Source organism: Leucoraja erinacea, chromosome 18, assembly GCF_028641065.1.
Source record: "Leucoraja erinacea ecotype New England chromosome 18, Leri_hhj_1, whole genome shotgun sequence".
Lineage (NCBI taxonomy): Eukaryota > Metazoa > Chordata > Chondrichthyes > Rajiformes > Rajidae > Leucoraja > Leucoraja erinaceus.
Genome location: NC_073394.1, coordinates 32,325,437 through 32,349,112, shown reverse-complemented (window position 1 = coordinate 32,349,112; position 23,676 = coordinate 32,325,437). Strand labels below are relative to the sequence as shown.

Sequence of the window (23,676 nt, the reverse complement as noted above, 5' to 3'; positions counted from 1 at the left end):
TCTCACATTTTCCTTGTATGTCTTTACCTACATCGCCAGGAACTTTACGAATACCGTCAGTTACTTTGTTGAAAACCTGCAAGTTGTTCACTAATGTTTCGCCACGTTTCTCAAGGGAAGTGATGACTTGTGGGAAGTTTGCAAAATTGGAAAGCAATAAATAGATTTTGGAGAAGACTGAACCAATGGGCAGCGGCACAAGTGAATAAACGACCGACAGTGGCGCCCCCTGTTCGGCTCGGTGCTGAAAATGTTCTTGTAATTTATAATAAGTTAACACGTCAATAATAACATTAATATTAACGTGTTAACATAGAAAACATCATTGTAATCACGGTACAACTAGAGAAAATAGCATGACCTTTTAGCAAAACGGCAAAAAAGGCTGATTTAGGCAATCGATCGGGGGAAAAGGCATTATCTTGGTGAAATCATCATACAAGGCATGAAAAGGCACATGCATTCATGGCAAAATCCTGGCTCTAGTTATTATGTTTGTGAGTCTGATCCTGAAACTACACCAAAATGGTACATGATAGTGCTACCTCACTGATAGTGCTACATTACTTTGGCCCACTTTACTCACCATTGTCCTGTGGTGTGCTGTATCAACTTTTGTTCAGATTGATGGTATATTTTGCAAGTTATTCTTATTTTAAACTTTCCAATTGCCACTGACAAAAATGCCTTCTATTCGCACTGGCCGTTGGCTGCGTATGAAGTCGCAGTGGGATCTCATTTACATAAACTGTCCATCAGCAGTGTTCAACCCCACAATGACATCACAATGGGATCTCATTTACATTAAAAAAAACTCTGTTTTAAAAAGAGTGGGAGGGAGTGGGGGAGAGGAGGAGGAAAGGGGAAATAAGAGGGAGGGTGGAGAGGAAGGGGAGGAAGGGCTGGGGATGAGGGGGAGGAGGATAGGGGTAGGAGGATAGGGGTAGGAAGAGGGATGGCGAGGCATACTTGGGGAGGGTTGCCATGACTCGCATCACCACGGGGATCTTTAGCATCACAGCGGGAACCTGTCAGCCGTGCCTGCGCAGTTGGGGGCTATGGGTGAGTGGTGGAATATAGTGTTCGGGGACCAGCCCTCCAGTGTGACAGGGACCCAATGGGTCCCACTTGATCTAATAACCACATAAACATTAAACATAAACTTAAACAGCCACCACAGCGGCGTGTGAGAATCCCCAGGGCACGCAGCATAAGCGGAGACCCACAGCCATCAGTTCGATGTCCGGGCCACACACACGCTCCTTCACCGTGATGTTACCAGAGTTGTACCGACCACTGTCACTCTCTCTGCACTCCCTGTCTGCCCGAACAGTCAGAAAGCCGTCCACACTCGCAATAGACTCCGGGATGCCCTCATGGAGCGATGTCCCTGCAAAACGCCGAGATCACTGCACTCACGGCACTTCCTCCGAGTCCTCACCAGTGCAGGCAGCACGTCCATCTTGATTTTTCGGCGACCTCACATTCCCCACTGTGATGGGACGGCAAATAACTTATACCTTTCATCTTTTTCTCCCACAGTCGACGATCGAAGCCCCCCGCCATCGGGGTGGTCGAAGCTTCTGCTGTTGGAGCTCCTGCAGTTGATCCCTAACAAAGGGATCGCCAGCTCCACGATGTTAAAGTCGCATTAGAGACGGAGATACAGGTGCACAACCTTTTATCCGAAAGCCTTGGGACCAGACACTTTTCGTAATTCAGAATTTGTCGGTCTTGGGAATGGAAATTTTTTAGCGTAGACTTTAATGGCTGGCTCAGTGGTAGAGTGTTCGGCTCATATCCGCAAGGTCGCGAGTTTGCGCCTTGATCCAGGCAGTTACTCGGTCGCGAGTTTGAGTCTTCAATGTCGTTTTTTCTTGCAGAATAAATGTTTGTATGAAATGCAGTGTAGGAGAGGTGTACTGACTGTGTGGGCAGAACTTTGGAAGTGATTGCCCACCAGTCTAAAAAGCCGCTGTGTCTCCCTGTCCCTGGGATAGCAGGGGGCGATCAAACAGCACAATACCCCCCTCCCCCTCCAACTCCAGAGGAATCCTCTCCCCGATGGGCCGCTACGGCGACAAGTGGCAGTTTGCCCACAGCCCGAGCTGCGCCACCCCAAGAACACCTTGCACACCATCAGCTTCTGCCCCTACGTGTTCCTCTGGAGTTGGAGCGGGGCTGGGCTGGAGTTGCTGCTGGTTGTGGGTCTCTGGGATCTCCGTGCTTGCAGTGGGCCTGGGGGTCGCTGTCCCGTTGGTCCTGACGTCTCCGGCCACCCCCCTGGACTGGAGCTGAGACTGGGAACTGTACCGCCCTTGCCCCCTCCCTCTGCAACTGCAAACAACCCCACTCTCCTGCAAGGGCGGTACAGTTCCCGGAGGATAGCAGGTGGCTGGAGACGTCAGGACCAACAGGAACCCGCTCCCCGATGGGACCATACGACGCCCCGAGCTGCGCCCCGTCATCCGCAACCCAGGTTCCTCTGTAGTTGGAGCGGGGCTGGGCTGGGCTGCTGCAGGCTGTGGGTCTCTGGGATCTCCGTGCTTGCGGTGGGCCGGGTGGTCGACGTCCAATTGGTCCTGACGTCTCCGGTGACTGCACTGACCTGCTGGCAGCCATCGCCGACTTGAAGACAGTGCAAAGCCCCCGCGCCGGTGCAATGAGCGGGGAGCTGGAGAGGGGAGGGAAGGGGTCACACACAGGGCCGGGGAGCAGAGGGGTGTAGGTGGAATGAAACTGAAGGGAGCGACAATCTGCTGCTGCCTACACTGTGTATCGTGTCTACCGTGGGAACTTTTTAACTTAGCGGGCAGACAGCAGCAGATTGTCAATTATTAACCCTCCCGCGCAATATACCCTCACCTTCTCTTTTATGGATGGGGATTTAGTTCCCCTTTCTTCCAGGACCGACCGGAGGTTCCGCTGTCACCTCTGCGGGCCGCCCTCGGTGAACATCCTGTCTCCCTGTCCCTGGAATAGTAGGGGGCGATCAAACAGCACAATACCCCCCTCCAACTCCAGAGGAATCCGCTCCCCGATGGGCCGCTATGGCGACAAGTGGCAATTCGCCCACAGCCCGAGCTGCGCCACCCCAAGAACAAGACGTTATTCTTGCACACCATCAGCTTCTGCCCATACGGGGAGCGTGTTTTTCTGGAGTTGGAACGGGGCTGGGCTGGAGTTGCTGATCTGGGATCTCCGTGCTTGCAGTGGGCCTGGGGGTCGGTGTTCCGTTGGTCCTGACGTCTCCGGTGACTGGCACTGTGCTGCTAGCATCGCGACGTGAAGACAGTGCAAAGCCCCCGCGCCGGTGCAATGAGCGGGGAGCTGGAGAGGGGAGGGAAGGGGTCACACACATGGCCGGGAAGCAGAGGGGTGTAGGTGGGGTGAAACTGAAGGGAGCGACAATCTACTGCTGCCTGCACGCTGATAAAAAGTTCCCACGCAAGACTCACGATACACTGTCTTCGAGGACCGACCGGAGGTTCCGCTGTCACCTCTGCGGGCTGCCCTCGGTGAACGTTTTCAAGGACCTTTCTTCAAGGATCGAAAAAATGTCGCTATTCGGAGGTTTTCGTTATTTGGATCGTCGGATAAAAGGTTGTGCACCTGTACAATGAAAAAGTTGCATCTCCATCGAGGAAAGAGATAAAAAAGGTTCCCCCACCCCACCACATAATACAAAAACTAAAGGTACACTAAAAACATACAAGTAAACACAGTAAACACAAACCAAAACAGCAAAAGAAGAAAAAAGATGATGCGACTGCCATGTACGGCGTCAGCGCTCTTCCTATTAAATATTAAATTCAGTTCAGTACATAATTTCCTCCTGTGTGTGTATATGTACCACTGTCTGAGACTTAAATTCATGCTTGGATAATTTTTATGTGATTTTGAGAAAATCTATCATAACTGCTTCATACTTCACGTCCACATTTCTGCAATTAAATCCTAACCCTTCTTATAACAGATTACCAGACCTTTGTTTGCTCTCCTTCTCCTTCCAGAACTTCAATGGTCAATGTTCAAAGGCGGTTTTATTGTCGCTTGGGGGAAGTGCAAACGCACAGTGAAATTATTTTCTTACATACAGTCCAGTAGAGCATTGCCACACCTAAGCACATCCTTGATTAGAAAATTGTACAGAAATAGTCTACTAATCCCACATGCAAGAGACGTCATGTTTTGGCACAATTTTCAGACTCCACTCCACACTCCAGTCATCATGAGCAGTGCCCATTGTAGGTACTGGAGAGGCACATATGCATATGATAGGTAGAAACTGCTTTGTCTCATTGTCAGCTTTCAGACCCTGGTGTATACAATGTAAAAAACAGCACTATTTTTGATCTTTTCCTGCCATATCTTAAAAATCTATGACTCGGCTATAGGGCTTATCGTGTCTGTGACAGTTATAACCAGCTACCTAACCTAATCCCACTTATAGTTTAGAGATACAGGGCGGATAAAGGCCCTTCAGCCCACCGGTTCCACACCGACTAGCAATCAACCCGTACACCAGCACTAGCCTACCCACTATGGACAATTTACAATTTTACCAAAGCCAATTAACCTACAAACCTGTACGTCTTTGGAGTGTTGGAGGAATCCGGAGCACCCGGAGAAAACCCACGCAGTCACGTACAAACTCCATGGAGACAGCACCTGTAGTCAGGATCGAACCCGGGTCTCTGCAGCAGTAAGGCAGCAACTCTACTGCTGCACCACCGTGCCACCTACTTTGTCAGTAGCCCTGCAGCTCACAGCACAGGTCCTGTTTATATGTAGTGAGGGTTTATCCCTGTACCCACTGTTTCAGGCAGTGACTTCCAGCCCCCCCCCACCCCCCCAGCATCATGCCTTCTTGGCGTCAGTTACACTTTGCACCAGTGACAGACTGAACCAGGTGACATGGCTGAATTCAATATCCCTGACAGCCATTAGCAGGCTGTTTTACATGCTCCTGGTTTTTATTTCCATTGACTTCAATCGGAGGGAATGTAAAAGGGTTTGCTGGCAGATTATCACCCTTTTCACATGATGGTCCAAAATCACAATCTTTCCCCCCCCCCCCCCCCCCCCCCCCTCTCTCTCCTGAATCAGGGATTTATTTTTCTGACAAAAGGATGGCTTTTAATCCAAGATTAGCACTTGCCAGCTAGACCCCTCTTCCACTCCCACAGTGCCCGAGCTCACAAAACAAAATTGATTTAAAGAAAGTGAAAAAGCTGAAAATTGGTTCATGATAACGAAAACTTACTTTTCAATCTTCTAAATCATGAGAAGAGCCAGTGGGCAAAATGAAATCTGTAAAGAGAAAAGATGTGTTACATTTGGTGGGGTTATAGTCTCTTAAAATGTTCCATTTTACCACACATGAATACAGCACTTCCATAGAAAGGTTAATCCCTTTGATTCAATAATGTGTGGCCAGGAACAAAAGGATATCAATTCACTCATTCGCGAAGGTCATGGTTTGTCCTTGTCTCGAAGCTATTCAAGGCAAGAAATTATTAATAGGATGTGTAGTGTTCTCAACTAAAGGCTTCATAAAACATTGATGATGGGAAGATGAGCAGATCACATTCCTTTCTATATTATCGCATTCAGCAGGATTGTGAGTTTAACCAATAAAAAAATGCCTCTACCACTACAGTCTGCTTAGACTTGCCGACGATGAGACAAGAATTTGGTTTAAAATTCTCCATTGTGCTCGAGAGGCAATAGAATTATCTTCAAAAATAAATCTGAATTTCCTATAAGGTAATTGCTGGTCGGATAGTGGAGGCTCATGCATTTCATTTTACCCAATGTGCAGATGAATGCAAAGTAAACCAACTCATGGAGTCATACATCACAGAAGCAGGCCCTTCGGCCCTTCGGCCCACCAAATCCAGGCTAACTATCAAGCATTCACTTTAATTTGAGTTTTAGTTTTAGAGATACAGCATGGAAACAGGCACTTTGGCCCACCGAGTCCACTCTGCCCATCAATCACCCATACACCAGTTCTATCCTATACTCCAAGGGCAAATTTTACAGAAACCAATTAACCTACAAACCGGCACGTCTTTGGGATGTGGGACACCTGGAGAAAACCCAAACGCTTACAGTGAGAACATGCAAACTCCAAATAGATATCACTTGAGATCAGGATCAAACCAGGGTCTCTGATGCTGTGTGGCGGCAGCTCTACCACTGTGCCACTGTGTCCCCATCTCCAATTCCCATTTTATTCTCCCCACATTCCCATCGCCTCCCCCCATATTCCACCCCTCACATACACACCGGGGCCTTTTGGTGGCCAATTAACCTACCTTCACAACTTTTTTGACGTGGGAGGAAACTAGCGCATCCAGAGGAATCCCATTCAGCCATAGGGACAACGTGCAAACTCCACACAAACAGCTTTGGGCGCCAGGATCCTGCTGGAATTGTACGGCAGCATCTCTACCAGCTGCACCACATGCCATCCGATCAGGGAAAGTGGGCAGGGCAAGTAATAAATACTTTATTGATCCCCTCAGGGAAATTCAGATGTCCAGAAGCCCCCAACCAACAAACCCACAGATTTAAAACGAACGCAGACAGAGAATACATAGAATACAATGTGGACACTACCTGAGGGCAATAAATACTTTAAAAGACCAATAATTAACAATTAAAAATTAAAAATTGCAAGAATGCATCCCCCTACAGCCTAGCGGTCCGAATTATAAAAGCTAATGGCTGCAGGGGTGAAGGATCTCCTGAACCGCTCCGTTCTACAGGGCAGGGAGTGGAGCTGGTTGTTGTTCCGAGTGCTCTTTTGACTCTCCAGAATTACATGGAGGGGATGCCCGGGGTTTTTCAGGATGACCTGCACCTTGTGCCTCATACGCCTCTCAAGCACATCCATCCCAGAGTCTACTCTCCCCTCCAGCACTGAGCTAGCTCCTTTAACCAGTTTGACCAGCTTCTTGTTGTTTTTTTGCACTAATGCTGTTGTAGGAGGAAGGAAGCTCACAAAGGCAGATGACCAACATTATTCTATGAGAACTTGGAGAACTTTCTGGTCACAAAAAATTGATCTTTGTGTAAATATTCACGTCCCCTTCATCTTCACTGTTCAAGACTAAAGAGTCAAGAGTGTTTTATCGTCAAAGAGAGACACAAAATGCTGGAGTAAGTCAGCGGGGCCAGCAGCATCTCTGGAGAGAGGAATGGGTGACGTTTTGGGTCGAGACCCTTCTTCAGACTTATTGTCATATGAATCGGGAATGGAACAATGAAATTCTTACTTGGTTCAACCTTTGCAAGACAACACAACAAATATATAATAACACAGCAAACAATAATAAGTTGTACTAGGTACACCACAGCATAATAGTGCAAGCCAAAATGCATTGTGCAATCTTTGAGGTACTAAGTCCTCGGTCGCTCAATGCTGAATTAGGGTTGTGGTTTAGATTGTGCAGGGTGGTTCAAGAACCTGATGGTTGATGGGATGAAACTGTTCTTAATCTGGAGGTGATATTTCTCAAGCTCCTGTACCTTCTTCCCGATGGTGGCAGTGGAATGAGAGCGTCACCAGAGACAGTGTGGATCTTTGATGATGTTAGCTGCCTTCTTGAGCTGGAGGGGGAAACAAAATGTAAGGTTTCCAAGTTTGCTGATGAAAGGAAAATGGGCTGAAGGACCTGTTGTGATAACCGTTTTGGCCTCCAAATCTGAGGAAGGACATTATTGCCATAGAGGGAGTGCAGAGAAGGTTCACCAGACTGATTCCTGGGATGTCAGGACTGTCTTATGAAGAAAGACTGGATAGACTCGGCTTGTACTCGCTAGAATTTAGGAGATTGAGAGGGGATCTTATAGAAACTTACAAAATTCTTAAGGGGTTGGACAGGCTAGATGCAGGAAGATTGCTCCAGATGTTGGGGAAGTCCAGGACAAGGGGTCACAGCTTAAGGATAAGGGGGAAATCCTTTAAAATCGAGATGAGAAAAAAAATTTTCACACAGAGAGTGGTGAAATCTCTGGAACTCTCTGCCACAGAGGGTAGTTGAGGCCAGTTCATTGGCTATATTTAAGAGGGAGTTAGATGTGGCCCTTGTGGCTAAGGGGATCAGAGGGTATGGAGAGAAGGCAGGTACGGGATACTGAGTTGGATGATCAGCCATGATCATATTGAATGGCGGTGCAGGCTCGAAGGGCCGAATGGCCTACTCCTGCACCTAATTTCTATGTTTCTATGTTTCTATGATAAGGGCATTGTGGTTCTGTAACTGGGTATAGAGAGACTTAGTGAATGAATGAAAATCTGGCAAATGGAGTTCACTATAGGAAAGAGCAAGGTCATGCACTTTGATAGGAGTTAATGAATGTTCCGAGGGATCGCAGTGTTCTAGTGAATGAATCACAAAAAGTTAGCATGCCGATCCAACAATGGTTGAATGGTTCAAAGGTGCTTTATTGTCACATGTGCGAAGTGCAAACATACAGCAACATTTTTTCTTCCAACCAGTCCCCTAGAGTATAACCATTCCATCGCTGATTAGCAATAGTACAGAATAGTCTACTGTGACCCGCATACGAGAGGTGCCATGTTTTGGCACAATTTTGTAAACCCAGTCCATGCTCCAGTTGTTATGAGCGGTGTCTGATTCAAGCAAGCCCCAAGCTGTTGGGCCTCCAGTCATTGCCTTCCCTTGGTCGACCAGCAAGCGACATCATCTCCTCACCTGTCCACCTTTGTTTCCCAGGGACAACTCCCACAGACGACCTTGAGGGCGCGATGGGCCAGACCGCGGTTTCCTCTCTGCTCCTACTGGCCTCGCTCCTCTCCCATCACGTCTGTCATCGTCTGCTCCATCCTCCCGGTCTCTGGTCTTCGGGAGGATGAGCAGCGGGAGCACGGTGGACTCCCCCTTTCCAGTCCACGGTCCGCTGGCTCATCTGAGCATGGGCTGGTTCGGCGACTATCCCCTGCAGACCATGAACCCCTGGGTCTTGTGTACAGCCGCGATCCAAGCCAGGTCTAACACAGAGTTACATATTGGCCCGTTATTAAGAACATATTGACTTTCATAAAAAGGTTGGTTTAGTTATGGTTTGTTGATGGGTGTTGGTGAGGCCATACATGGAATACAATATGTTGTATTGGTCTTCTTACCTAATGAAGGATATGGTAACATTTGAAACATTCCAGAGGAGATTCACCACGATCATTCCTGGGATGAGAAGGTTGTCATTTCGAGGCTAGACAGTTTGGATATCAGTATTCATTGTATTTTAAAAGAATCAGGTGCATTTATATTCAAACATAAAACATCCTAAAAGGACTTGACAAGGTTTAAGATAAACCTTTATTTTATAGAGACACTTGTGTGGGAGTTCCTTCCAGCAAAGCACAAATCAATCTGGTGTCTCAGCAACATCCCTTATAGAATTAGTAAAACCTCACAAACCTTGAGCTCACTATGACATGAAAGCAACAGGCTCCTGAGATCAGAGAATAAACTCTAATCCCGGAAGCAGTGAATGAATCTCAGGGGACTTCCATTTTAAGCTGGAGAAAACCTTGACCCACATCCCAGAATGAGACACATTGACCAAGTCCAGGGTCCTGGAATGACAGGATTGTCCTATCATATCATGAGGGGCTTATATCGGTTGGGTCTGTATTCTTGGGTGTTTGGAAGAATGAGTGTGATCTTACTGAAACATACAAGATGGGGACACCACTGTGGTGCAACTGATAGAGCTGCTGCCTCACAGCACCAGAGACCCTGGATCAGACTCAACCCTGTCCAAGTGGAGTTTGCACGTTCTCCCAGTTACCATGTGGGCTTCCCTCTGGATGTTCCAGTTCCCTCCCACATCACATTTAGTTTGTAAGCTAATTGTCTCTTGTGTGTAGATGTGCAAAGTGGGACATCATAGAACTAGTGTGAATGGTGAGCAATGATTGGTGTGGACTCAGTGGGCCAAAGATCCTGTTTCCATGCTGTATATATCAATCATTCACGATCTTCTGGTGCATGACAGGGTAGATACCATCATGATACTTTCACTAATGGGGGAATCTCAAGCATAAATCTCAAGATAACGGGTCTGTAGAATTTTATTTGTGCCTTAAAAACAAGGTATGGAGAATTTTCCTCTTGCACTGGGTGGTAAAGCTCTGGAATTCTCTGCCTCAGGGAGTTCTGGAGGTGAAATCATTGGAGGTATTTAAAGTGGAGAAAGATTAATTTTTGAAGGATCGGTGATTGAGAGTTGTGGGGAACCAGCACAGAAGTGGAGTTGATGTCGGCAGAGATCAGAATGAATGGGGTCAGGTTTGAGGGGTTGCATGGCAGGTCCTATTTTCTTGTGGTCTTGAGAGTCAGAAACAACATAACTCTCCGGCAAGAGGGGAGGAAGACAAACCCAAACAAGGTCAAATCCCTTTCAATAAACTCGGAGCATGATCTTGTTACTTTGTAACTTTGTCAGTGACTCTTTGCTTACTTGCGTATGCAAAACAAAGAATCTCACTGTGACATGTAACATGTGACAATAAAGTATCAGTCATTCATTCATAGAATTGACATCTGAGTTGGTTATAACCACAAGACATTTATAAGGTCATAATGATATTAGTAGAATTAGGCCATTACCCCATCCCGTCCTCACCACTTTCTACAGGGGCACCATAGAGAGCATTTTGACCAGCTGCATCTCTATCTGGTTTGGGGACTGCAAAGCCTCCGACTGGAAATCCGTGCAGAGAGTGGTGAGGACGGCTGAAAAAATCATCGGGACTTCTCTTCCTTCAATCCGGGACATTGCGTGCAAACGTTGCTTGTCCAAGGCCAACAGCATTATAAAAGACTCTACACATCTCCATCATGGACTGTTCACTCTGCTGCCCTCGGGCAAAAGGTATCGCAGTGTAAGGAGCAGAATGGCCAGGTTTTGCAACAGCTTCTTACCCCGAGCCATCAGACTTGAATTCCATGTAATGTGCCGCCACTATTATCTTTTTATCTTTTTATCTATTTTATCTTTTTATTTATTTTATCCTTTTGGTATTTTATGTTGCACGGTGAGCCAGATGCAACAACATTTTGTTCAGATTTGCATTTGTTGGTGTATTTTTGAATGAAAATAAAGTCTTTGATTGATTGAGAATTAGGCCTTTTGTTCAGTCAAGTCTACACCGCCATTGAATCATAGCTGATCTGTCTCTCCCTCCTAACCCTATTCTCCTGTCTTCTCCCCATAACACTTGACACCCGTACTAATCAAGAATCTAGCTATCTCTGCCTTAAAAATATCCATTGACTTGACCTCCACAGCCTTGTGTGGCAAAGAATTCCACAGATTCACCACATTCTGACGAAAGAAATTCTTCCTCATCTCCTTCCATAAGGAACGTCCTTTAATGCGGATGGTATAACCTTTGGTCCTAGACTCCCACTAGTGGAAACATTCTCACTACATCCACTCTATCCAAGTACAGGTACATCCATGGCAATACCTCTGACTCAGGCACTGGCACCTGTTTGATTATATCATCAAACAAGCGACAAGGTGCAAGGCTTTCTGCAACAGCCATCGTGTGACAGGACCTGTGACAGCCTAACCCATTATGTTACTTCCACGAATCTAGCCAAACATCAACGGAAAAATCTGCACGTTGAATTCAGTGTTGGAGTTTTCAAGGACCCCACACAGGTGGATCTTCTTAGACACGGACTCCAAGAAGGCTTTCTCCCAGCCATTAGAAGCTGCAGCGTATCCAGTGCATGTGCCTACCTGATCTCCAATCATAATCTTCTTTAGTACGGGTGTGAGGGGTTATGGGGAGAAGGCAGGAAAATGGGGTTCAGAGGGAGAGATAGACTAGCCATGATTGAATGACAGAGTAGACTTGATGGGCCGAATGGCCTAAATCTTCTCCTATCACTTCTGATCTTATAATCGCCATCCATGAAGATACACTTGGCTTTTTTGCCAAGGAAAACCAGAAATGATTTGATGGGAATGACCAGGTCCAGGAGGCAAGGTTTCGGGCCGAAACCCTTCTTCAGTCTGAAGTAACATTTTTGTCTACCGGGAGGTAATTTCCCTGGATTGGAAACTCTACGGTGATTCAAGGGAAAATAAACTATTCTGCAGAGCACCTGACGGCTGGGCTGGCAGCAGTAACCCTGTGATGTACAGAGCCTTTCAAGGTTGGGAAATCAAGAACCAGTAGGAATAGGTTTATGGTAAGAGGGGAAATATTTAATAGGAACCAGAGGGCCAACTTTATCATATGGATGGTGGTGGGTATATAGAACAAGAGAATAGAGGAAGTAATAAGCAGGTATCATAATATTTAAATTACATCCGGATGGGGTACATGGATTAGAAGGGTTTGGAGGAATATGTATCAAACACAGGCAAATGGAAGAAATACACAAAAAGTTGGAGTAACTCAACAGGACAGGCAGCATCTCCGGAGAGAAGGGATGGGTTCTTCAGGCGAAGGGTCTCGTTCCGAAACGTCACCCATTCCTTCTCTCCAGGGATGCTGCCTGTCCCGCTGAGTTACTCCAGCCTTTTGTGTCTGTCTTCGGTTTAAACCAGCATCTGCAGTTCCTTCCTACACCGGCAAATGCGACCAGCCTATATGGGGCATCAATGGATGTTGGGACGAAGGGCCTTTTTCCGTGCTGTATAACTCCACTATAGATAGTGAGCCCAGAAATCCCAGCCTTAACATGAGAAATTCCTCAGCCCACCTACCACCCCTCTCTATCGGTTGAGTGTTGTTATGCAGTGACCTGATTGTAAAATTGTCCCACATGTTTTCAAGTCCCTCCTTGTCAAAGCACCTCCCCATCTCCCTCACCACCTCTCGGTTGTCCACTCCCCCCGAATGTGCCCCTTTGCCCACCCCCTGCTTTAATCCCCCCACCCACACTGGCATCTAGTTCCTCAGCTTCAAGCCCGCACCCCGCCGGCTGTGCTTGTGTTTGAGTGCAGCGCTGCAGAGGGTATATAAATGCAGTGTGTGTGTAGGAAGCCACATGCTGGTTGTTGTTGTCTCTCCTCCTGAGGAATGTTCGGACGCTGACTCCTCGCCCCACAGCCCGGCGCTGCCCCGCTCCAGCGCCGCTCTCCCTGCCTCCCCTCCTCTCGCCGCCTGATGCTTCCTGGCAGCTGGATCGGGATCGGGATCGGGATCAGACCGCGGAGAGGGAGCGGCCGGGTGGCCGAGCCGGCGGGCAAGGACCGAGGCGCCGCTGGACCATGTGGCCGCTGTATCTGCTGGTGGCTACCGTGGGTGAGTGCTCGGGGCCTGGGGCCGGGATCTGGACCGGGGGACTCTCGAACCTCCCGCTCCCTCCCTCCCTGGCACCGGCCCCGCTGCAAAGTTTGCAGAGAGTCCGGGCCTGGGAAGCTCCCGGACCGGGACGGGCAGTGGATGCCGGGGTTTTGTGCTGGGCCTGGGGTCACTCCTGGATCGGTGTCACATCTGACAGTAGCTCCTCGCCCACCCCTCCTAGCTCAGCACAAGTGTGCATTAGGTGTACAAAGTGTGTGTGTGTGTATAAAGCCTCCTCTTCCCTCTCCTTCTCTCCCCCGGGTCACCGAGCTACAAGTTGAATAGTTTTTCCTCACCTGTCGGATTTACCACTAGGAGTGTTTAAAGGAGGGGAACAGTCACCCTGGATCTGTGCCTCGGTGCAAACAGGCAGGGAGTGAGTGAGTGCAATGCAGGAGTTAGGTGGGATGGAGCAACTAAAAGTCTGGAGTGAGTTGTACAGCAGCTAATAACCCCCCACAGCCGTGAGCTATGTGGAAATCCACATATCGGCAGGAGAGTTTTGTTGAGACAATTGCAACAAGAGCACTGTATATATATTAAGGCACAAAGTGCTGGAGTAACTCAGCGGGACTGGCAGCATCTCTAGAGAGAAGGAATGGGTGACGTTTCGGGTCTGACCCTTCTACAGTCTGAAACGTCACCCATTCCTTCTCTCCAGAGATGCTGCCTGTCCCGCTAAGTTACTCCAGCATTTTGTGTCTATCTTCGGTTTAAACCAGCATCTGCAGTTCATTCTAACACGCTGTATGTATTGAGAATGATAGTTACAGGAGAATCAAATCTATAATCACAGATTGTAACAGGTTATGCAGGATAACAGGTTTGCTACTTAAAATCGATCCTCCTTAACAGCTTTTTGGTCAATGAGTCTTAATATCTGTTTGTGTTAAATTTAGTGTGGAAATGTGCAGTACCTGCAGGCATATTCTGCGAATAAGGTGCCAAATGAGTCTTGATTTTTATTTAAAATTTCACCTGGCTCCTAGCAAGGTCCCATGACTACGTATGCAAACACTTGGTTGTGACCAAAAAGAAAGTGAATGCTGTTGAACAATTTTGGTCATATTCATCAATTACATTAATGTCTACTGTTGACTAGAATGGTGGTTGGGATTCAGACTTGCAAAAAGTTATTTTAAAGAAAATACCAAGAAGTGAAAAGTTTACCACTTGGTTTTGAGAATGACAGCTCTCTTACAATTTCTAGCAGTGTTCAATGTTGAATATAATTTGTGGAAGAAAATATTTACATGCTTTATTTAAAGAAATATAATTTTACACACACCAGTTTTTAAGCCACTCAACAATCAGGTTATTTCTTTCTGAAATATTCGCTGATAGCAGATCACAAGACATACCTCATGATCACTGTATTTCATTGTTCATGAAGGCACAACCATTACGTAGATGGATTATAGACATGCAGTTATTAGTTAAATGGTTGCTACTCTACAGTGAGAAGTTACAAAGAATACCAAGTAATTTGTAAGAGGCTATGTAAAGAATTATGAATATGCTGCAATTAATTGTAATAGAATACATTTATTAGATTGCAATGAACGAAATAATAGCTTATCGTAATGAGAAATTACAGGTGGAGAGTACCATTTTACAATGTGATTTTTGCATCAAATATCTGAGAGCATTTTGAAATTTAAAAGTTGAGGCAGTAGAGAAGTTGGAGAAATCTAACTATTACATGGAGATTAAATATGCCTTTGGGAATAATGCAAAATGGGTCAAAACGGATGCAAAGTTATTAGCGATCCCAGTCCCTACTTTGCAAAATAGTTTAGTTGAAAGTTGATGATTTCACATTCCCCTCAATGAACTTTGTCTGCTACGATAGACAACAGGTGCAGGAGTAGGCCATTCGGCTCCTTGAGCCAGCACCGCCATTCAATGTGATCATGGCTGATCACCCCCGTTCCTGCCTTCTCCCCATATCTTTAAGAGCCATATCTAGCTCTCTCGAAAGCATCCAGAGAACCTGCCTCCACCGCCCTCTGAGGCAGAGAAATACACACTCTCCACTCTCTGTGAGAAAAAGTGTATCCTCGTCTCCGTTCTAAATGGCTTACTCCTTATTCTTAAACTGTGGCCCCTGGTTCTGGACTCCCTCAACATTGGGAACATGTTTCCTGCCTCTAGCGTGTCCAAGCCCTTAACAATCTTATATAAGATTGTTTTCAATGAGATACCCTCTCATCCTTCTAAACTCCAGAGTGTACAAGCCCAGCTGCTTCATTCTCTCCGCATATGACAGTCCCGCCATCCCGGCAATTACCCGTGTAAACCTACGTTGCACTCCCTCAATAGCAAGAATGTCCTTCCTCAAATTAGGGGACCAAAACTGCACACAATACTCCAGGTGTGGTCTCACTAGGGTTCTGTACAACTACATCTTTGCTCCTATATTCGATCCCTCTTGTTATAAAGGCCAACATGTCATTCGCTTTCTTCACTGCCTGCTGTACCTGCATGCTTAGTTTCATAGACTGATGAACAAGGACCCCCAGATCCCATTGTACTTCCCCTTTTCCCAATTTGATGCCATTTAGATAGTTATCTGCCTTCCTGTTTTTGCTACCAAAGTGGATAACCTCACATTTATCTGCATTAAACTTTATTTGCCATGCATCTGCCCACTCCCCCAACCTGTCCAAGTCACCCTGCATTCTCATAGCATCCTCCTCACAGTTCACACTGACACCCAGCTTTGTGTCATCTGCAAATTTGCTAATGTTACTTTGAATCCCTTCATCCAAATCATTGATGTATATCGTAAATAGCTGTGGTCCCAGCACCAAGCCTTGCGTACTTACCCCACTAGTCACTGCCTACCATTCTGAAAGGAACCCATTAATCCCTACTCTTTGTATCCTGTCTGCCAACCACTTCTCTATCTATGTCAGCACTCTACCCCCAATACCATGTGCCCTAATTTTGCGCACTAATCTCCTATATGGGACCTTATCAAATGCTTTCTGAAAGTCCAGGTACACTACATTCACTGGCTCTCCCTTGTCCATTTTCCTAGTTACATCTTCAAAAAATTCCAGAAGATTTGTCAAGCACGATTTCCCCTTCTTAAATCCATGCTGACTTGGACCGATCCTGTTACGGCTATCCAAATGTTCGGCTATTTCATCTTTTATAATTGACTCCAGCATCTTCCCCACCACCGATGTCAGGCTAACTGGTCTATAATTCCCTGTTTTCTCTCTCCCGCCTTTCTTAAAAAGTGGGATAAGATTAGCTACCCTCCAATCCACAGGAACTGATCCTGAATCTATAGAACACTGGAAAATTATCACCAATGCATCCACGATTTCTAGTGCCACTTACGTACCCTGGGATGCCGACCGTTATGCCCTGGGGATTTATCAGTGTTCAGTCCCATCAGTCTACCCAACACCATTTCCTGCCTAATGTGGATTTCCTTCAGTTCCTCCGTCCTCTGGCCACTACTATATCAGGAAGATTGTTTGTGTCCTCCTTAGTGAATACAGATCCAAAGTACCTGTTCAACTCATCTGCCATTTCCTTGTTCCCCATTATAAATTCACCTTATTCGGTCTTCAAGGGTCCAACTTTGGTTTTAACTAATTTTTTCCTCTTCACATACCTAAAGAAGCTTTTACTATCCTGCTTTATATTCTTGGCTAGCTTACCTTTGTACCTCATCTTTTCTCTACGTATTGTCTTTTTGGTTATCTTCTGTTGTTCTTTAAACATTACCCAATCCTCTTGCTTCCCGCTCATCTTTGCTACGTTGTACTTCTTTGCTTTAATTTTGATACTGTCTCTGACGTCCCTTGTCAGCCATGGTCGCCCCTTTCTCCCCTTGGAATCTTTCTTCCTCCTAGGAATTAACTGATCCTGCACCTTCTCTATTATCCCTAGAAATACCTGCCAATTTGGTCCACTGTCATTCCTGCTAGTGTATCTTTCCAGTCAACTTTGGCCAGCTCCTCCCTCATGGCCCCATAGTCCCCTTTATTCAACTGTAACACTGACATCTCCGATCTACCAGAGTTACCCACTTGCAAAATCTCTCATTGCCCCTTTAGAATGATGTAATTTAATATGCAATCTAACTTGACATCATCGGAATAACTGGATAACTAAAATGTTATGATCAACAGTCTGTTTTGGCAGAGAGACAATATATTACCTGATGGCAGCAGCAGTCTGATTATAGTGGTGAATGGGGCACCAGTCAAGTGGTTGCCGTGAAGCTTGACATTGCACATTGTGCAGTATTCCATCACAATCCTGAGTTGACCCTTTTAGCTACTGGGGTTTCATGATGTAAGTCACTGACCAGAGAATAGGTAGTCATCGATTTGCTGTGTTTCAGTTTAGTTTAGTTTGGAGATACAGCACAGAAACAGGTCCTTTGGCCCACTGAGTGATCCCTGTACACTTGCACTTTCCTACACACTAGACACAATTTACAATCTTTACCGAAGCCAATTCACCATTCAAACCTGTACATCTTTGGAGAGTGTGGGAGGAAACCAGAGCTCCCAGGGAAAACCCATGTGGTTGGTCACAGGGAGAATGTACAAACACCATACAGACAGCACCCATAGTCAGGAACTAACCTGGGTCTCTAGAGTTGTAAGGCAACAACTCCCTATGACTATGCCAGTTTCCTCCCACACTCCAAAGACGTACAGGTTTGTAGATTAATTGGGTTCTATAAATAGTAAATTGTCCCTAGCGTGTAGGATAGTGCTAGTGTACAAGATGGTCGCTGGTTAGCTTGGACTCAGTGGGATGAAGGGTTTGTTTCCATGCTAAAGTCTAAAATTAAACCTGGACTCAAGTAGTTCTGGCAAAACCCAAAATGGGCATCGGCTGGGTTATTGGTGTATGTGCCAAGTAATAACTCTGCAGGTGTGATCTTGCTGATTGCAAATTGGTTTGTAATTAACTGGATTGGATTGGTCTTGCACTTTGCAAATAGGACGTAACTGGGTGATTTTGACCTACAACATTGGGTAGATGTAATTGTAATTGTGCTGGAGTCATTTGGCTAGAATGTAACTGGTGCTTAAACTAGTCTTCAATACAATAACCCAAATTATATCTAGTCCCATTACATCCTGTGTGCTCAGCTGTTTCCTGACAATGTAAATGGTTGCTTGATGGTTGGTGGGGACTTGTTGGGCTGATGGTCCTGTTTCTGTGCTGGGTGGCTCAGATTCTTGTCTGCTGTTGCAGTTTCAGTCGGTTAACACTTCATTTTTGTGACAGTCAGTGTTGCTCCCAGCATCTTCAATGGAGGCATTGATTTTTTCCGGCTCCATGGTGGAATGAAGCCAGGCCTTGAGATGACGATGACCGCTGTTGCTGATGGTGCACAATGCCTCATGGATGCCCAGTTAACTGCTCTGTCTGGAGCCTGTACCACAGCTATGATGCCTTACAGCACAAACAAGCTCATCAAACCGCTTCTTTTGTCTTCCCATTTCGACCAGAGCTATCATGGACAATTGAATCCGTCACAGGTAGATTGGCAAGGAAGAGGTTAATGGACTTGTCTCTTGTGGTGGTTCTCTCGCTACCCACTGCTGACCCAGATTGGCAGCTATTGCCCTTCAGAACTCAGCCAGCTTGTCAGTGGTGGTCGTACCAGGCCACTCTTGACTTGAACATTGGTGCCCACCCAGGTTGCATTATGTACCTTTGCTCTTCTTAGGGCTTCTATTGCTCAACATGGAGGAAGCAGAGATTTGTCAGCCGAGGGAGGCAAGCACATGGTAATCAGGAGGAGGTTTCCCCAGCCATGTTTGGCCTGATGCTATGAGAGTGCATGAGGTTTAGAATCAGTGATGAGCACTCCCAGGGGTATTCCCTTCCATCTGTGTTGCCCCCTCTGGCACATTGTTAGGAAGTCATGATTCTCTGAGTTTAAACATGTTGTGTTGTTGCTTGATCAATCTGTGGGATGGTTTTCCCATTTTAGACATCCGTCCTCAGATAGTTGTAAAGAGGACTTTGCAGTGCTGATTAAGTTGAAAGCGGCTTTGCGCTGTGAAATTATGGCACAAAGTCTGTCTGGTTATATAGTTTTTCCACTGTCACCCAGCAATTATGACACATCTAAGTAGCTTGCCAACGTATTTCAGAGGGAAATGAAGAGAATCACATCGTGGTGGATCTGGAGTCGCACATGGACAGTACTGGGCAAGGATGTCAGATTCCTTTCCCTGAAGGACATTAGTGAATCAGATCCAGTAGTTTTATGATCTATACATTACGCAGAAACAAGGCTAACTTCACATCATATAATGAAAATTATATGTTCTGTGATGGCTGGATTATATGTTTTTGCTATAACTTTGTTATTCTTCATAGCATTTTGGAGTAGAGTTTCTTGTTATATATAGAAATATTTTATTTTGTATAGATCAGGAAGGATATATCAAGCGCTGTAACATTATTGAGGTTCCTTGCATGCACTGACTGCACTAATTGACAGTATATAGCGTATGTTATTTATTGCATGGCGCTAGATGGTAAAATGGTGTACGGTGGCTAATTTAATTAACAGCTTTGAACCTGGGCTTTTTATACACTACTGTGTCACATTAGCTGCGTCAATACACACAGTTTTAGATGCTGTTCTGTTTTACGCACAAGAATGGGTCAATTATTTAATGCAATGTATTGTGATTAAGTTATGAATGGTGTAGTAATGAATTTTTGTATATGCAGTATTGTAACCAGGTTATTCTAATCATTGTATAATGATTTGATTGTGTTATATTGCCAATGCTGACTGGGTTGTACAGTTTTATATAATGTACTGTAGCTGGTCTATTATGCACTGCAAAGAGCTGGATGAAAAAAGACAGCATAAAGAGGCTGAGTTACGTTACACACTTTTATCTGTATCACGGTTGATTTAAGTACCATCTGGCTGGTTTATTTTATACACCGGAGACGACAGGTTAGAAAATATAATATAACTGGATTTGCATACTTTATGGAGCTTGGTTTATTTTATATTTTGAAATGTGACAGGGTTTATTAACTCTGCATTATAGCTGGCATTTTATACATTTGTATCATGGCTGGTTTATTTTGTATGCAGTATAAAAGTTAGATTTGTTTCCTTCAACAACATTTTGTTTATTTTAGTTTACTTTAGCAGCTTCTTAACACAAGTTCTAAAACTGGTCTTTACACATTTAATTAATACATTATATGTGGTTAGTTTATTTTACACTCTGCAAAATATTCTGGTTGTTTTAGTTACTGTATTTATTTGGTCATTGTGTACACCTCATAGCAGCTAGATAAATTAATATACTGGATAGTTTAATACATGGTACTTTAATTTAAGCATGCATTGACTGACTTAATTTAGCAGACTATTTAGAGAATGAATTATTACAAATATCAACGGACAGGTTGATTAACAAATTGTACACTACACTGTGCTATTTCATCTATGCTGGTTTACTCTACACCATGGAGGTGAGTTATTTCGCACACTTAGTAATAGCTGTCTTATCTTGTTCTTTATGATGACTGAGTTATTCTGTATAACATGCATTGAAATGATAATTCCGTATAGTATTTGCTTTATTTTATACTGTGTTTAATGCCTGGTTTGTTTCATATGTAATGTGACAGTCTCAAAGTCTATTAAATAGGTCAGTCAGTGTAAGTTTAAATTTAATACGGGATATTGTTAATGAACCCAGCCACTAAATAATCTATACATTAAACCAGCATCTAGATATTGAATGCTATACTCTCACTGGCTGTGTTTTTTGCACTGTATACTGGCTGGTTTCTCAAATTTATCCTGATTGAGTTATATATTTTACTGGACTAAGTGGGACCCGTTGGGTCCCAGCTTCACACAGGAGGGCTGGTTCCCCAATGCAATATTACACCTCTGCACCAATTCCACTATTGGTGGCCAGTGGGGGGGGGGGTTCTGGAGCGCTAGAGCGTTAGTATGGACATTGTGGGCCGAATGGATTCTTGGGCTGGCGGCTCAGTCACTCAAGCCTGGTGTGCTGGCAGCTCACTCACTCACTCAAGGCTGGTGGGCTGGCAGTTGATTCATGGCTATTCCTTGAAATGCCACTTTAAGCAGGATGCAAGGCCACCATATTCAAGTGCAGTTTCCTGCCACTTCAAGCAGGGTGCAAGGCCACCAAATTAGAGTGCAGTTTCATACCACTTCAAGCAGGGTGCAAGGCCACCAAATTCAAATGCAGTTTCATAGATACATAGAAAATAGGTGCAGGAGTAGGCCATTCGGCCCTTCGAGCCTGCACCACCATTCAATATGATCATGGCTGATCATCCAACTCAGTATCCCGTACCTGCCTTCACTCCATACCCCCTGATCCCTTTAGCCCCAAGGGCCACATCTAACTCCCTCTTAAATATAGGCAATGAACTGGCCTCAACTACCTTCTGTGGCAGAGAGTTCCAGAGATTCACCAGACCGAGATGATTTTCTCATCTCGGTCCTAAAGGATTTCCCCTCTATCCTTAAGCTGTGACCCCTTGTCCTGGACTTCCCCAACATCAGGAACAATCTTCCTGCATCTAGCCTGTCCAACCCCTTAAGAATGTTGTAAGTTTCTATAAGAACCCCCCTCAATCTCCTAAATTCTTGTGAGTACAAGCCGAGTCTATCCAGTCTTTCTTCATATGAAAGTCCTGACATCCCAGGATTCAGTCTGGTGAACCTTCTCTGCACTCCCTCTATGGCAATAATGTCCTTCCTCAGATTTGGAGACCAAAACTGTACGCAATACTCCAGGTGTGGTCTCACCAAGACCCTGTACAACTGCAGTAGAACCTCCCTGCTCCTATACTCAAATCCTTTTGCTATGAATGCTAACATACCATTCACTTTCTTCACTGCCTGCTGCACCTGCATGCCTACTTTCAATGACTAGTGTACCATGACACCTAGGTCTCGTTGCATCTCCCCTTTTCCTAATCGGCCACCATTTAGATAAGAGTCTGCATTCCTGTTTTTGCCACCAAAGTGGATAACCTCACGTTTATCCACATTATACTGCATCTGCCATGCATTTGCCCACTCACCCAACCTATCCAAGTCACCTTGCAGCTTCCTAGCATCCTCCTCACAGCTAACACTGCCCCCCAGCTTCGTGTCATCCGCAAACTTGGAGATGTTGCATTCAATTCCCTCATCCAGATCATTAGGACCCGTTTACTCCTACTCTGCTTCCTGTTTGCCAGCCAGTTCTCTATCCACATCAAAACTGAACCCCCAATACCGTGCTTTAAGTTTGTATACTAATCGTATACTAATTGTATACATCCTCGAAAAATTCTATAAGATTCGTCAGACTAGATTTACCTTTCATAAATCCATGCTGACTTTGTCCAATGATTTCACCACTTTCCAAATGTGCTGCTATCCCATCTTTAATAACTGACTAGCAGTTTCCCCACTACCGATGTTAGACTAACTGGTCTGTAATTCCCTGATTTCTCTCTCCCTCCCTTTTTTAAAAGTGAGGTTACATTAGCTACCCTCCAATCCTCAGGAACTATTCCTTTCATACCATTTCAAGCAGGATACAAGGCCACTAAAGACAGAGTCGTGACCTCTCCCTCCCCCTTCTTGCAGAGACTGAGCCACGCCCACACTTCCAAGTTTTATAGTCCCTCCACCAGAAGGGGCATGGCCTTCATGGTGTGATTGACAGGAGAGAGAATCTCAACATTTTAAAAACATTAATAACTGTCATTTTTCATCCATGGGAAAAAATCCTCAGGACCAAGATGAGCGGGCGGGGGGGGGGTGCGCAATCTGAGTAAGATGGCCAAAAATCACAGCCGTACGTAGTAGCGTTTTTTCTAAAATCAATATACAGCGCAAACAGGAAGTGGGCAAGATTAGACTTTTAATTATATAGGTGGCAAGGCAACTTTTGCATTTTCAAACGAACTTTTCAATGAGGCAAGGCAACTTTTGCATTCTCAAACCAACTTTTGAATTAGGCAAGGCAACTTTAGCATTCTCAAACCAACTTTTTAATTATGCAAGGCATTCTGAAACCAACTTTTGAATTAGGCAAGGCAACTTTAGCATTCTCAAACCAACTTTTCAATTAAACAAGGCAACTTTTGCATTATCAAACAAAAAACACTTTTGCATTTTCAAACCAAAAAACACTTTTGCATACTCATACTACATTTTCAAACCACATTAAGGGCACTGACAAACCACTCACAGTTTAGTAGACATGTGTTCAGTGTATTCACAGCTCAGACTGAGAATTGCAACCTCTCACTCCCCTTATCCC

General features: G+C 45.2%; 1 protein-coding gene across 2 annotated transcripts in view; it reads left to right on the top strand.

Annotated features, from left to right (window-relative positions):
• The first annotated feature begins 12,924 nt into the window (after positions 1–12,924).
• The window catches only part of ldlrad3 (low density lipoprotein receptor class A domain containing 3), a 118,960-nt gene continuing 108,208 nt past the window's right edge, over positions 12,925–23,676 (top strand). The window contains exon 1 of one of the 2 annotated variants that reach the window (XM_055649749.1): positions 12,925–13,306. In XM_055649749.1, coding sequence (XP_055505724.1) covers positions 13,273–13,306 — 34 coding nt within the window. In that variant the 5' untranslated portion in view covers positions 12,925–13,272. The remainder of the gene's footprint in view (positions 13,307–23,676) is intronic. The other variant, XM_055649748.1, reaches the window with a different exon arrangement.